The sequence below is a fragment of the Nerophis lumbriciformis genome, linkage group LG22 (assembly GCF_033978685.3).
Source record: "Nerophis lumbriciformis linkage group LG22, RoL_Nlum_v2.1, whole genome shotgun sequence".
NCBI lineage: Eukaryota > Metazoa > Chordata > Actinopteri > Syngnathiformes > Syngnathidae > Nerophis > Nerophis lumbriciformis.
Genome location: NC_084569.2, coordinates 21,949,282 through 21,964,641, shown reverse-complemented (window position 1 = coordinate 21,964,641; position 15,360 = coordinate 21,949,282). Strand labels below are relative to the sequence as shown.

Genomic DNA, 15,360 nt, shown 5'->3' with positions numbered 1-15,360 from the left:
TGCTTTTGGATCGCTTCGGTATTTACAGTCAAAGGTCATTCTTAACCGCCTTGATTTGCTGTACATACTTTTTTGATGAAAAGGAATAGTATGAGTATGTTTGTGTTAATTCCCACTAAACAGGATGTGAGACATTGTTGACCTAATAATGTACTTTCACTTTCAAGCTGCTCCACTTCAGAAGGAGCTGCAGACTGGATGAGTGTCAAGTTTCATAAGTCGCCACGCTAAATTTCTGTTCCAATGAAACACTTTTATTACTACTATACAAGTTTTAGAGTCCATTGTGGTTGGCTGTTGAAAGTGCAGAATAAAGTATTTGTAATTAATCAGAACTTTTTTTTGAAGTTCATGTCCTCTGTTCTCAACTACAAGCAGAAACATAAATAAATACAACTGGAATAAAGAAATTATTCTATAAAACCAAAATCCTTAAGTAATTTTGCTACAGCGCCTCCGTGTGGCTACATTTGGTCCACTTGATGTCACTCGGTCAGTGCAGGGAATTTGGTTAATGTGGATGGTTTGGTTTTAGGGGGAAAAAATGACACTAGAGAATAAAATCAAAAAGTTATTTTTATGGACTTGTGCCAAAAATCAAGAGCAAAAAACAAAACAAAACTCATGAACGTCACCAGCCTGTTGCCATTTGCCCTGAATGAGTCATCAGTCAAAGTGCAGCGACACTATTTACTGGAGCAACAAATGTTTTTTACCTAAAATTAAAAAAAATGCTGCATACTAAACGTTTAGTTTGGGCTTCAGAAAATAAAAGTTCACAGCATTAAATGGAAAACTACATTTCAGATGATGGTACCTACCTGGCATAAGGGAGGTGTGTGTGTGTGTGTGTGTGTGTGTGTGTGTGTGGGTGTGTTGCTATAGTATCATGCAACGTCTCTGAGTGTTCTTCTTGCTCTTCTTGTTACTGCGATTGGTCTCCTTGTATCTTCTGATCTCTCGTACTAGCGAGTAGAACGCTTCCTCCACACCCTACCAAAAACACAAAAATCCGGGTCACGCTGGTGTAAAAGGACATTAGTAGCGCCCTCTATGGGTTGCTTTAAAATTGATTAGGAAGACATGCGAGCATTCGTGTAATACTGCTATATTCAGAGTTTTATAATCAGAGAAATGATCACTGACTTATGGACAATTAGCTGCTAAAAACCTTTTTCTTGATGGCGGCCATGTTTTTTAACCAATCTCGCTGAAATTTGGAGGTGATTTGGTTCAACACTCTAAAAGGGACAGCAAGACATTTCAAGTCAATCTGATTCATGGGGTCAAATCTTGGAGATTAATAACAGCAGACAGACACAAGACGACCTTTTTGAACTGTAGCGGTTCAGAAGTAGAAGAGTTGTACATACAGTGTTATAATTGTACACCTAACTGTAAATGTGTGTCAACATTAGGGCTGGTATATTGCCCAAGTTCCCAAATTGATTCGATTTCCATTCATAAGGTTCTGAACCGATTAATCACGATTCAATTTGATCTAGACTTAATATTGAAAATGTCTCAAATCTGTTACAAAACACAAATTTATCTTCACAATAAACAACCTTGGACAGTTTAGAATTTCCTAGAAGTCTCAAAAAGTGCAATTTGGAAATAAAGGAAGTGTAATTGTATTGCCACATTCCATCACTGCAAAATGCGCGAAAATATTATTTCAAGTGCAAAATAACAGCAATTCTGTAATTCTGAGACTCTTACTTTGTTAGCGCAGTCAGACAGGATGAAATGCTTTATGTATAAATGTTATTGTGTTTAGTTTTACTAGTGCACTTGACATTGACTTGTGTGTAGGAAATTGAAGACGTACACAAAAGTACCTCCCGAGTGCGTCCTTTAGCTTTTGATCTTACAAGACTCTGAGCTACAAATATAATCAATACCAGTTTCAGTCAGATGTTTATGATCATTAGCATAGTCTGTGAGTAACACTGCTGCAGCTACAGTGGTTGGCAGGGTAATCGATATTACGCCCTGTGAATCGATATTGCAACATGTAAAAGATCATTGATGTATAATCCATCAAATGGGAGTATTTTACCCAGACACATACAACATCTACTCAGCCATCTTTGCCACCTACCTGTCTGGTTTTGGCGGAGGTCTCCACAAAGGGCACGCCGTAGCTTCTGGCCAGCTCCTGTGCCTGTCGCGTCTCCACGGAGCGTGAGCTCAGGTCACTCTTGTTGCCCACCAGCACCATAGGAACACTGTCGCTGTCCTTCACCCTGTTGATCTGCTCTCTGGGAACAGGAAGACCAAGCAACAAGAGATCAAGACCACCTACATACGACTGCTGTATTGTGAGGATGTCGCTGCAAACTTGTTCCTCTTTTGGAACTCTTTCCAGTTGCACACAAGACACAACTTTTTACAATACTTGACTCTAAACATAACCGGCAGGAATATTCCGAGTCCTAAAGTAGTACCATAGGCATGACAGTGGCTGTGTGAAAGGGAAAAGCAAAGGCCTGGACAATAGTGTGACTCTGGACATTCACTTATAGGACTGCAGCTATCGATTATTTTAGTCATTGAGTAATCATGGCGTAGTGGGTAGAGCAACCGTGCCAGAAACCTGAGGGTTGCAGGTTCGCTCCCCGCCTCTTACCATCCAAAAATCGCTGTTGTTGTGTCCTTGGACGGGACACTTCACCCTTTGCCCCCGGTGCCACTCACACCGGTGAATTGAATGATAGGTGGTGGTCGGAGGGGCCGTTGGCGCAAAATTGCAGCCACGCTTCAGTCAGTCTACCCCAGGGCAGCTGTGGCTATGAAAGTAGCTTACCACCACCAGGTGTGAATGAATGATGGGTTCTACATGTAAAGCGACTTTGGGTACTTAGAAAAGCGCTATATAAATCCCAGTTATTATTATTATTATTGAGTCATTTGTCAGAATAATCGAATAAAACACATTGTCACACGTCAATGCATCTTTTAGGGAAAATAGTTGAAAAAAGGATTTTTCTAACGACCTTCATTATTTCTTCTTATTAATGCACATAACATTGAAATTGCACTTTTGCCACAGGAGCATCACGATATTTTATGTTGGAAAAACAAGTACAAAACAACCTGTGTAGCCTAAAACCAGGTAAGAAATAAAGAACCAAACTCAACAAAAAGACTGATAAATGTAGTGACAATGTGTTTAACAATTTAACACATACAACTTTAAAAAATGTATTACCGGTAATTGGAGGAGCGGTGTTTGGTTTCGGACTAAGAACTTGTTAGCATTAGCATAGAAACTGAAGATGTCCTCAAATGTGTTTGAATAAAACATTCGTTATGCAAGTCAAACATAAAATGGCGTTAGCTGCCAAAATATACTTTTTCTTCTGTTTGCTGCTCTTAAATATGTAGGTTGATTTTTGGTAATGTTGTATCACTGGTGTAGTGATATTGTGAAATATTAGCTCTGTTTGACAGTGAAAACATTTCAACACAATGTCTGTCTTTTTTGGACCCTTTGCTCTCTTTCCACCTTATCGTTTTTCTTTGAGCCATCTTTCTCCACACACTCACACAAGCCACATTACCCGCAGTGTGAGCAGCAACACCAATAGGTGCATCACTCGCTCATGGAGCAGTCTTGTGAAAACATGTCTGCGTATTTTACTCATTAAAAATCATCAAATCAACAAAATACAAATCGATTGGGTGGGCTTTGTGTGAAATGCACAGATAAATACCTTTGTCACCTTCTGTAACCACTCACCAGCAGTGTGGGAGAGGCTCCTCAGAGTCGTGTATAGAGAGAGTTGGCCATGTGACTACAGGGCGCCATTACTGCTACTAACTTTGAGCTGATGCTGTGTTTGCGGCTCTTCCTCGTTAGTTTTTCGACATGTAAAAATGCCACAAATACAAATGGACGGAGATTAAAGGAGTAAAATAAACCACATTATGAGTGTAATAATAGATGAGAAAATGACCTGGGGATTTCATATACAAAATATAAAACAAGTGGCAAGAAATACATCAATAAAGAATAAAGCACAATATGTTCTGGACCAAAAATCACTACATATTCTATACTGCTCGCTACCATATCTGAATTATTAAACTGAAATATGAGAAAATAAAAACAAAAGTACTCTTAATCACATAGCATATTACAAAAAAGAAAGATGAGTTAGAATAATAAATAATGAGTGATACGTACAGTGATTACAAATACATTGGAGGCAGACACCAAGTTAACATACTTCACACAAAAGTCATAATTTTTAAGTGATTGTTGGTCCAAAACTAATAAAAGATTTTGGCAAAATGAGGGTAATAAGTTGTTGTTTTTCGGCCGTTCTGTGTATTTTTTTTACTTTTATTGCACCGTCGGGTGCGTGTTAGATGGCCTGCTGGTCACAAAACACTGCATTAATGTATCTATCCATCCATCCATCCATCCATCCATCCATTTTCCTCCGCTTATCCAAGGTCGGGCCGGGGGGGCAGCAGCCTAAGCAGAGAAGCCCAGACTCCCCTCCCCTCAGCCACTTCGTCCAGCTCCTCCCGGGGGATCCTGAGGCGTTCCCAGGCCAGCCGGGAGACATAGTCTTCCCAACGTGTCCTGAGTCTTCCCCGTGGCCTCCTGCCGGTCGGACGTGCCCTAAACACCTCCCTAGGGAGGCGTTCAGGTGGCATCCTGACCAGATGCCCGAACCACCTCATTTGGCTCCTCTCAATGTGGAGGAGCAGCGGCTTTACTCTGAGCTCCTCCCGGATGACAGAGCTTCTCACCCTATCTCTAAGGGAGAGACCCGCCACCCGGCGGAGGAAACTCATTTCGGCCGCTTGTACCCGTGGTCTTGTCCTTTCGGTCATAACCCAAAGCTCATGACCATAGGTGAGGATGGGAACGTAGATCGACCGGTAAATTGAGAGCTTTGCCTTCCGGCTCAGCTCCTTCTTCACCACAACGGATCGATACAGCGTCCGCATTACTGAAGATGCCTGTCGATCTCACGATCCACTCTTCCCTCACTCGTGAACAAGACTCCTAGGTACTTGAACTCCTCCGCTTGGGGCAAGATCTCCTCCCCAACCTGGAGATGGCACTCCAACCTTTCCCGGGCGAGAACCATGGACTCGGACTTGGAGGTGCTGATTCCCATCCCAGTCGCTTCACACTCGGCTGCAAACCGATCCAGTGAGAGCTGAAGATCCTGGCCAGTTGAAGTCATCAGGACCACATCATCTGCAAAAAGCAGAGACCTAATCCTGCAGCCACCAAACCGGATCCCCTCAACTGACTGCGCCTAGAAATTCTGTCCATAAAAGTTATGAACAGAATCGGTGACAAAGGGCAGCCTTGGCGGAGTCCAACCCTCACTGGAAACGGGTCCGACTTACTGCCGGCAATGCGGACCAAGCTCTGACACTGATCGTACAGGGAGCGGACCGCCACAATCAGACAGTCCGATACCCCATACTCTCTGAGCACTCCCCACAGGACTTCCCGGGGTACACGGTCGAATGCCTTCTCCAAGTCCACAAAGCACATATAGACCAGTTGGGCAAACTCCCATGCACCCTCAAGGACCCTGCCGAGAATATAGAGCTGGTCTACCGTTCCACGACCAGGACGAAAACCACACTGTTCCTCCTGGATCCGAGGTTCGACTATCCGGCGTAGCCTCCTCTCCGGTACACCTGAATAGACCTTACTGGGAAGGCCGAGGAGTGTGATCCCACGATAGTTGGAACGATAGTTCCCCTTCTTAAAAAGAGGAACCACCACCCCGGTCTGCCAATCCAGAGGTACCGCCCCCGATGTCCACGCAATGTTGCAGAGTCTTGTCAACCAAGACAGCCCCGCAGCATCCAGAGCCTTAAGTAATTCCGGGCGGATCTCATCCACCCCCGGGGCCTTGCCACCGAGGAGTTTAACTACCTCAGCAACCTCAGCCCCAGAAATAGGAGAGCCCACCACAGATTCCCCAGGCACTGCTTCCTCATAGGAAGACGTGTTGGTGGGATTAAGGAGGTCTTCGAAGTACTCCCTCCACCGATCCACAACAGCCGCAGTAGAGGTCAGCAGCACACCATCCTCACCATCCACGGTGTTGACAGTGCACTGCTTCCCCCCCTGAGGCGGCGGATGGTGGTCCAGAATCGCTTCGAAGCCGTCCAGAAGTCGTTTTTAATGGCTTCCCCAAACTCCTCCCAAGTCCGAGTTTTTGCCTCTGCGACCGCTGAGGCCGCACTTTGCTTGGCCTGTCGGTACCTGTCCGCCGCCTCTGCATTAATGTATAAAGCGCAAAATTATACTTTTACAAAATAAAAGCATGTTTTATTGTAAATGTATGAGCTGGAGTCTGTTTAGAACTATTTTAGACGTATGGTTTAGTTTGTTAGGAAAACTAATGTCAGAACGACTGCAATGCATGCATCCGTGCACAGCCGCACACGTCATCGGTTGCAATCATGGCACCTGTTGTTTAGTTGGCCAGACTCTCTTTCTACATGGCGCTGAGGCTCCTGAATCGACAGCACCTCTGCTGGTTGCAGCCAAATAGTGCACTTCATTTTGCCACAATTGCTTCAAGACAGGACTAATCAATTGATTCCAAATAATTCCTATCAATTGATTATTGCACCCATTACTATCCTATTAGGTGTTGCCATAGTAAACCACTACTAGTGTGCATAAATCAGTGACTTTAGATAACATTTAATGGATGTGGTCACAATACATGCACTACTGTACGTACACTTAAAAGCATCCCTCAGCTTCCTTTACGCAATTTCCAGTTAGTACAAATATAACCCAAAGGAAATCAAATCTAAACCCACGCATGTCAGTTCAGACACTTTGTATTAGTGTCATTTCAGAATCACAGGAATAAAGACAAACATAAGAGGGTTTTGTTCTATTTTTGTGTCTTTGGTTTAGACCTACAGTATGTTTCCAAAAACAACACCATCAAACAAGTTCAAATAGAGTTCTGAGCAAGAGGAACTTTCAAACAATCATTGTTCTTTTAGCACGTTAGCGTTCATGTCGCTGACGTCAAGTGTGCACATGCTGCAGGGCTTTTATTTTGACACTTTCAACTCTCCCTCTTATACAGCCATAGCAGGTACCTGTAGAGGTGAACATCCTCAAAGGACTTGGTGTTGTTGATGGCGTACACGCAGAGGAAGCCCTCCCCTGTCCTCATGTATTGGTCCCTCATGGCGCTGTACTCCTCCTGACCCGCAGTGTCCAGGATGTCCAACAGACACGTCTCTCCGTCGATCACCACCTGCTTCCTGTAGGAGTCCTGCGAGCGGCACAGGACAGCATGGGAGCAGTTAGCACTTTAGCAAACACGCACACTGCAATTCTGTACCTTAGTGAACGCTTTGTGGCGCAACCAGTTGAAATGTTTGTCAATTAACTAGTTGGACATCTTAAAGCCATGACAGAGATAACTGTCAGAGAGTAAAGGCAATAAAATACATATTGTTGACACAATACACTGCTAAAAAAGATGACATGACACTCTTTGTCGCCAGTGAGCCTTGCTGGCTGCCATTCAGGAACCATCACATTAATTTGGTTTAGGTTTATTTCTAACATGTAAAGTGGTACACCATAAAATTTACATATCTCTTAGGGGTTGTTTGAAAAGGAGGACGAGGAAGCATTTTCTTCTTTTTGTTTTAACCGGGCTTGATTGCGTGCATAAAAGTGCTTGATGGATATTTGTCAGTCCTATTATTCTTTTGTATCACCACCAGAGTCCTTATTGATTACGTTTTTGACACATTTTATGTTTAAAATGTATATTCAGTTACAACTTTAAAAGGGGAAAAGTGCAGTTTCCCATTAAAAGCCAACACTCTACTAACTTGATACTACATGTTTTTTAACAAATAGAATGCAGCATAGAACCACCACAACATCGCAAGAAAGACTTTTTATCTGAGTAGTGAGGATTATTTTGAATTTAGCATCTCCAGAAAGATACAAGCATCCCATCCGTCGGTCGTCATCCAAGTAGGAGACGACATAGCAAGTCACCGTTTTATGTTCTTGTTGAAAACGTTTAGTACATACATAGCAACCAACACTTCCTTTGCTACGGGCACTATGAAATCAATAGTGCCAAAAGGAGAAGTTTTGGTAATGTCTCAAATTAGCTAAACATTGTAAATATTTCATGTAATTGTGAATTGCTGGTGACTACAATACATACTTACAGTACAGGCCAAAAGTTTGGACAAACCTTCTCATTCAATGTGTTTTCATGACTATTTACATTGTCACTAGATTAACAAATGTGGAGTTAAGTACTTAACAAAAAAGGTGAAATAACTGAAAACATATTTTATATTCTAGTTTCTTCAAAACAGCCACCCTTTGCTCTGATTACGGCTTTGCACACTCTTGGGCATTCTCTCGACAAGCTTCAAGAGATAGTCACCTGAAATGGTTTTTACTTCACAGGTGTGCCTTATCAGGGTTGATTAGTGAAATTTCTTGCTTTATCAATAGGGTTGGAACCATTATTTGAAAAGTTAGTGCTACATGATAACACTCCAAGGCTCTCACAAAGTCTGCCATTAGTGGTAGCAAACACAGAAAGTGCTTTCCTCGTTACTGGCGAACGCAACGTTTGTTGCCAGGTGCTCTGTCAAACCAGTGCACCCAGGAAATAAGTTACAGTAATGCTTAAAATGACACAAATAGTGTAAATACTACATGTTAGGATGAATGTGCGTGTTACTACCTTACATACAGTACAGGCCAAACGTTTGGACACACCTTCTCATTCACAACACAACTGATGGTCCCAACACCATTGATAAAGCAAGAAATTCCACTAATCAACCCTGATAAGACACAGTTGTGAAGTGAAAACCATTTCAGGTGACTCCCTCTTGAAGCTCATCGAGAGAATGCCAAGAGTGTGCAAAGCAGTAACCAGAGCAAAGGGTGGCTATTTTGAAGAAAATAGAATATAAAATATGTTCACCTTTTTCTGTTAGGTACATAACTCCACATGTGTTCATTCATAGTTTTGATGCCTTCAATGACAATCTACAATGTAAATAGTCATGAACATAAAGAAAACGCATTGAATGAGGAGAAGGTGTGTCCAAACTTTTGTCCTGTGCTGTACATACAGCATGTGTTTAAAGCTTTTTTGAATGTTTTTTAGAGGGCTTTATAGGTGTAATAGATTGTATTCCCATTACCTGCATCATTTAACTCTTATTTCTCTTTATAATTTACAAGGCACAGAAAAAGGGGAAGACGTTTGAACATTAACGATTGAAGCTGATGGGCAAAATTCCATAAAAAGTGGAGTTTACATTAGACCAAAAGTAAAACAGACACCATGTAACCCACAAAGGAGAGAAAAGTGAAAGACATGGCATGATTAAAGCATTATTAAGAATTATTCTGAATTTATAATCTCCAGAAAGATACAACCATCTCATCAGTCAGTCGGCATCATAGTAGGAGACGACATTGCAAGTCACTGTTTTATGTTCTTGTTGAACACGTTTAGTACATACATAGCAACCAACACTTCCTTTGCTGTGGGCACTATGAAATCAATGGTGCCAAAAGGAGAAGTTTTGGTATTGCCTCATATGAGCAAAATATTGTAAATACTACATGTAATTGTGAATTGCTGGTTACTACAATACATACTTACAGTATAGGCCAAAAGTTTGGACACACCTTCTCACTCAATGTGGGTAACACTTTAGTATGGGGAACATATTCTAAGTAAACTCCACTTTTTATGGAATTTTGCCCATCAGCTCCAATCCTTAATGTTCAAACGTCTTCCCCTTTTCTGTGCCTTGTAAATTTTAAAGATAAGTAAGAGGTAAGAGATGCAGGTAATGGTAATACAATCTATTCCACCTATAAAGCCCTCTAAAAACCATTCAACAAAGCTTTAAACACATGCTGTATGTACAGTACAGGACAAAAGTTTGGACACACCTTCTCCTCATTAAATGTGTTTTCTTTATGTTCATGACTATGAATGAAGGCATCAAAACTATGAATGAACACACGTGGAGTTATGTACTTAACAAAAAAATGTGAAATAACTGAAAACATGATAGATTCTTCAAAATAGCCACCCTTTGCTCTGATTACTGCTTTGCACACTCTTGGCATTCTCTCGATGAGCTTCAAGAGATAGTGTTCACTTCACAGGTGTGCCTTATCAGGGTTGATTAGTGGAATTTCTTGCTTTATCAATGGGGTGTGTTGTGAATGAGAAAGTGTGTCCAAACTTTTGGCCTATACTGTAAATACAGCATTTGTTTAAAGCTTTGTTGAATGATTTTTAGAGGGCTTTATAGGTGGAATAGATTTTATTCCCATTACCTCTTATTTCTCCTTAAAATGTACAGGGCACAGAAAAGGGGAAGACGTTTGAATATTAAGGATGAGGAGCAAAATTCCCAAAAAGTGGAGTTTACATTACACCAAAAGTAAAACAGACACCATGGAGAGAGAAAATTGAAAGACATGACACGATTACATTAAAGGTCCTTCGCACCTCAATGGTGGGATCATATTCATCCACAAAGTGATTCTGGATGAGCTGGATGGTGAGCGCACTCTTGCCAACGCCTCCTGCACCGACCACCACAAGCTTGTACTCGGTCATGCCTGCAAACTGCCAGCAAAACAACAAACATGTCAGCAAAAAAAAAAAAAATACGAGGTTGACACGCAGGTGAAGCTGATAGCATCTGATCTTATCCACCGTCGACATGGCGACCCAGATTTAACTTTTAACACAATTACGTCACTACTGTCGTTAATGACTTGCACTTTTTTTTATTGATTTAAACTTTTATTAGTAGATTGCACAGTTCAGTACATATTCCGTACAATTGACCACTAAATGGTAACACCCGAATAAGTTTTTCAACTTGTCAAGTCGGGGTCCACGTAAATCAATTAATGGTAATATGGACTAAAGTCCATATTATGTCAAAAAACAAAACAAAATAAAAAAAACATTCAAAACTCTTACCTTAGTAAATGACTGATAAGAGGGTACAAGTTGACAGGTCACTATAGCCAATGTATGAGATTTGCTAGCTACATAGCTTTAGCTTCAGACTATTTCCTTCCTCAAACACACACGAAGAAACACTTTAAAAGAAGCCCCCAAGCCTTTTTCCGGGCTACAGCTGAATGTCAAAACGTCGACGAATATAAAGAGCACAAGTAGTTGACGACGTAAAAGTTGTTAACAAATAAACACCGCAATTCATAGAGATCCTCATTAAACCTCCATTGCGGTTCAAGCAGTCCAAATCATTACATTAATCCCCCCTCGGCAAACCACCAATCAAACGAGGGCTTTGAAACTGACGTCAGAGTGGACTAATCGCTGTAGAGATTTGATTTTTAATCCCGCCTACTTTTGAATGAACTGTCCAATCATACATTTGAATGACGATAGTTAGGCGTGGTCTCAGGGTAACTTCTCGACACTTGAAATACTGAGCGTTGACAGCACTAGCATACACTGTTTGAGATAAATGACTATGAACTAGAGGTTTTAACAAGAAAATGTACTCCAGATTGAAGTTGTCATTAAAATGCTGGTCGAACAAAACCGTTTTACCCATTTTTGTTGGTCGTTTACTACCCTCTAGTGGTCACAGTGCAGAACACGCAGCATCCATGCAGATGGATAACGGAAGTTACGGAACACACACACACACACACACACACACACACACACACACACACACACACACACACACACACACACACACACACACACACACACGCGGATCCACTATCCTGACATTGTGACGTTCATGTTGCTGCCACACTCTCCCACTGAGTGCATCTGCTCTCCTATCTAATCTTTGCCTAAAATCACAGAGATAATCCCGTGTCCATCTGTCCTGAGAAAAAGAGACAGAATGACAGGAAACCGATTACAAAAAATAAAAATAAAGAAAGTGAAAGAAAATGAAAATAAAGAAAAAGTGAAAGAAAATGTACGACTGAAATCAACAGCGACACGCTTTAAATTGCTGCCTAAATTTTATTATACACCAGGATATTTCACATTTACATCCTTTGTACACATTTTTTTTTTCAATCTTAAAATATTTTCACCAATTTCCCATTAAGTTTTAACACATCTCATTAGGAGCAAGGAAGACGGCAATGGAATAAACTATGAGTCAAAAAAGAAAGTCCATTAAAAATACACAAATACAACATTGACAACTGAAAAGTTTTCACAGAATTATCATTCATATTGTTATAATATTTAACTTAAAAAATTTAATAAATAAATACTTAAAAAAAAAACATTCCTGCAGTGTATTTTGCTCCCCAGAGAATGAGATCAAATCACCTTTAACTTTGAAGCGATGCCTGTGCATTATTGCGACTTGTGAGTGCATGCAGTGTTTTTGTATCCTTCCTGTCTTGAGTCTCTTGGCTCTGTCTATGTGCTGGTGCACAGAGCTCCCCTCGACTCTATTACCCAGCTGCCAATGCATCACTGCTTTAAAGGGGGTATACAAAAAAACCCACACTTTAAAAAAAAAAGAAGAAAAAAAAAATGTTTCATTAAGTGTGCCAAATACAGTGTGCCGCCACTCTCCCTGCACGCATGGTGCATTTGAGTGAGACCACCTTGTGTTAAAGAGTACAGGGAAGGAGGTGGGGGTGCACTGCTGTGCTCATTACAACATGCTCACTGCACAAGGTTTCAGCACCTGTACCCAACCGACACAACAGCACAGTCACTATCACACACACATAGACAACCTCACACACTGAATTCGAATGTCCCCCCTCCCTTTGTTTGGGTACTAGAAAGAACTGCTTTGATGGAGGAAAACAAAGCAGTGAGGACAGAAAAAGGAAAAACACACACCGTGTTTTGACCATCCTTTACCTGACATCCCGGCCCGAGTGTCGGATGATTTAGTCGGGATACGTGCCTTGTGACCCATGAACCTAGATGGGTATGACCCAGTTAGGTCAGACTCGGGTGAGCGTCATGTAGACATGTTTGTGCTAAAGCTCCAGCATGTGTCAAATATGCACATGAAATGAGGCCTGTCATAGTGCAACAAATAAGCACCTTTTTTACCCCTTGATGATTGTTTATCGTAACATTTTTGCATTAAAATCAGGGGTGTCCAAAGTGCAGCAAAAAAATTTAGCAGGCCGCCACACATTCTAAAAAGAGTATACAAAAAACATAAAAAGTGGGATAAAAGAACAAATAGGTGTAAAGTAGTGAGAAAAAGCTGAAATGTTGACGCTAAAAACTTGCTTCTCAAGGCCGACACTGAACTTATTTTTATTTTATTTTATTTAGACTGTACTTTGTTCGCACCTATCTTTGGGACAGCTTCTTTTTAGCAGCAGGCGTCTTTTTACGCTAGCAAACATTTTTCATTTGGTGCAAATAACACTCGAAATGTCTTCTTCCTCAGAAACCGCGACAAAGTCTCATACGATCGACGTTACGTTTGTTTACTATGAGCTCAGGGGAAGTTTACAATACAAGCGCACCCTAACCCACCTGCACCACAGTATGGGTAATCTGCCCTCATTTGAACATTTACAATTTTTTTTTTTTTTAACTATTTATTTTTTTAAACGTTATTGGATATTGAATTATCAAACACCCCTAATAAAAACAAAAAACCCAAATGCAGCTTTTTCCTTTCTTCTTTAGTAGAGGTGTTCTTAACCTCGGGGTCCAACTTTTCCACTGCAGAGTGGAAAACTCAAAAATTAACATTGAATTAGTAATCTTACTCTAGATTTTAATGGTATTCAATAATTATATCTAACCTACTTACAGTTTGCAACCTTGTCAAATGATATGAAACCATGTATTAATCACAAAGAGTATTACTAAACCTTAGGCTGAGGTCAGGCTGATTAGAAAATTAAGTACTAACCTAAAATACTGCAAAAGAAGGGACTCATAAATAACTGCCGAAAAATACATTTACTTTCAATTATGTTAATAAACTAAATTATTATGTTTCTTAACTGAACTATCAATAAAATTCACCACGTTATCATGAATATTGCGCTTAAGAAGCTTCTCTCACTTTAGCTCCAGACTTCTTCTATTTGTTTGCGATTATCATTACTATCACAGGTGGTGGAAAAGTGTACTACAACTGAGGAAAGCTGTGGCCCATACAAACCACACCTGAGAAACAGATATTTTTTGGCGGCCCATTAACGGTGGTTATGGTTAAAAAATACTGCTTGAAAAAATCCCGATATCGTAGTGGCTTTGCAAATGAAAAATAACGAAATGGCCCTTTGCAGAAAATGTTTGGACACCCGTGATTTAAGTAGATTCCCTAACAATAAAAATAAAAACATGTTACAATATGAAATACAACACAATGGGAACAGTGTAAGAGAAAGGTGTTGCTGTACTTCCTCTTCTGTGATGTCATGAAAATGGACCAATCACAGCGAGCCAAGGTCCAAAAAGGAGGCGTGGGCGATGAGATGAGCAAATAAATAGTGTACGTGTTGATGTATTTTGTTTAGCACTGACGTACACAAATGTAGCCACACCCACACACACACAAACACACACGCACACAGAAAAATTATACTTTTGTCATTGTGCAAACGCACACAGCAAGTTCTTCCTGTTTTGCAGTGACTTACAACCTCCCTCCTTGATTAATATTTGTTGCATCAGTTTTTTTTCCTACGTCAGCTTCTTCTCCTCGACGCCCCTGCTCGTGTATGAGTTGTACCCAGGCGGCTGCACGTACTCCTCCGACTTATCCCAGTCCGAAACCCATCCAGGGCCGCCTCCTCCGCCGCCGTTTGTACCGACCGCCTGTTGGCTCATGGCGCCGTACTGGCCACCGCCGCCACGGTAGAGGTCCTCCGTCTCGTTGGCCAGCTCGTCTTCGTCGATGATGCCGCACTTCTCTTCGCTGGTGTCCTCGATGTCGGCCCATACCTGCTTTTCCCCCGATGCAAAGAGTCCTAGCAAGAAAGAGAGAGAAGGTCTTCAAAGACGTCTTCTTCCAACAGAAGAGTCACATTTCAAGTCTTACCGTAGAAAATGACTCCTCCATAATGAACCAAGGACGCTATAAGGAAGACGTACTGCCACTCATCGCGTGTCTGCAGGAATGGCGGAAATTAGAATCTTAACATTTTGACTGACACATGCCTTTTTTCTTACCTTATGTTTAGTCATGGCGCCCACGATGAGAGGACACACCATTCCTGACAATGTCCCCACCCCGTTTGAGATGCCCATCAGTATGCTGGCGTAACGAGGGGCGATGTCCAGGTGGTTGACATTAAAACCTGCGTGTGCACCGAGC

At 41.3% G+C, this 15,360-nt stretch overlaps 2 protein-coding genes across 2 annotated transcripts in view; both read right to left on the bottom strand.

Annotated features, from left to right (window-relative positions):
* Nucleotides 1-558: 558 nt before the first annotated feature.
* On the bottom strand, nucleotides 559-11,343 carry LOC133615443 (GTPase KRas). The gene is made up of 5 exons (XM_061974029.2): nucleotides 11,028-11,343; nucleotides 10,545-10,664; nucleotides 7,114-7,292; nucleotides 2,105-2,264; nucleotides 559-993 (listed from the first exon to the last, which is right to left on the bottom strand). Exons 2-5 carry the CDS (start codon nucleotides 10,653-10,655, stop codon nucleotides 880-882), a joined length of 564 nt encoding a protein of 187 aa, XP_061830013.1. The 5' UTR covers nucleotides 10,656-10,664; nucleotides 11,028-11,343; the 3' UTR covers nucleotides 559-879.
* A 696-nt stretch (nucleotides 11,344-12,039) lies between these two features.
* slc17a7a (solute carrier family 17 member 7a) overlaps nucleotides 12,040-15,360 on the bottom strand; it is a 41,032-nt gene continuing 37,711 nt past the window's right edge. Inside the window, exons 12-14 of the mRNA XM_061974030.2 lie at nucleotides 15,216-15,343; nucleotides 15,085-15,154; nucleotides 12,040-15,013 (exon numbers count right to left, since the gene is read on the bottom strand). Of these exons, the coding sequence (XP_061830014.1) occupies nucleotides 14,727-15,013; nucleotides 15,085-15,154; nucleotides 15,216-15,343 (485 nt within the window). The 3' untranslated portion in view covers nucleotides 12,040-14,726. The remainder of the gene's footprint in view (nucleotides 15,014-15,084; nucleotides 15,155-15,215; nucleotides 15,344-15,360) is intronic.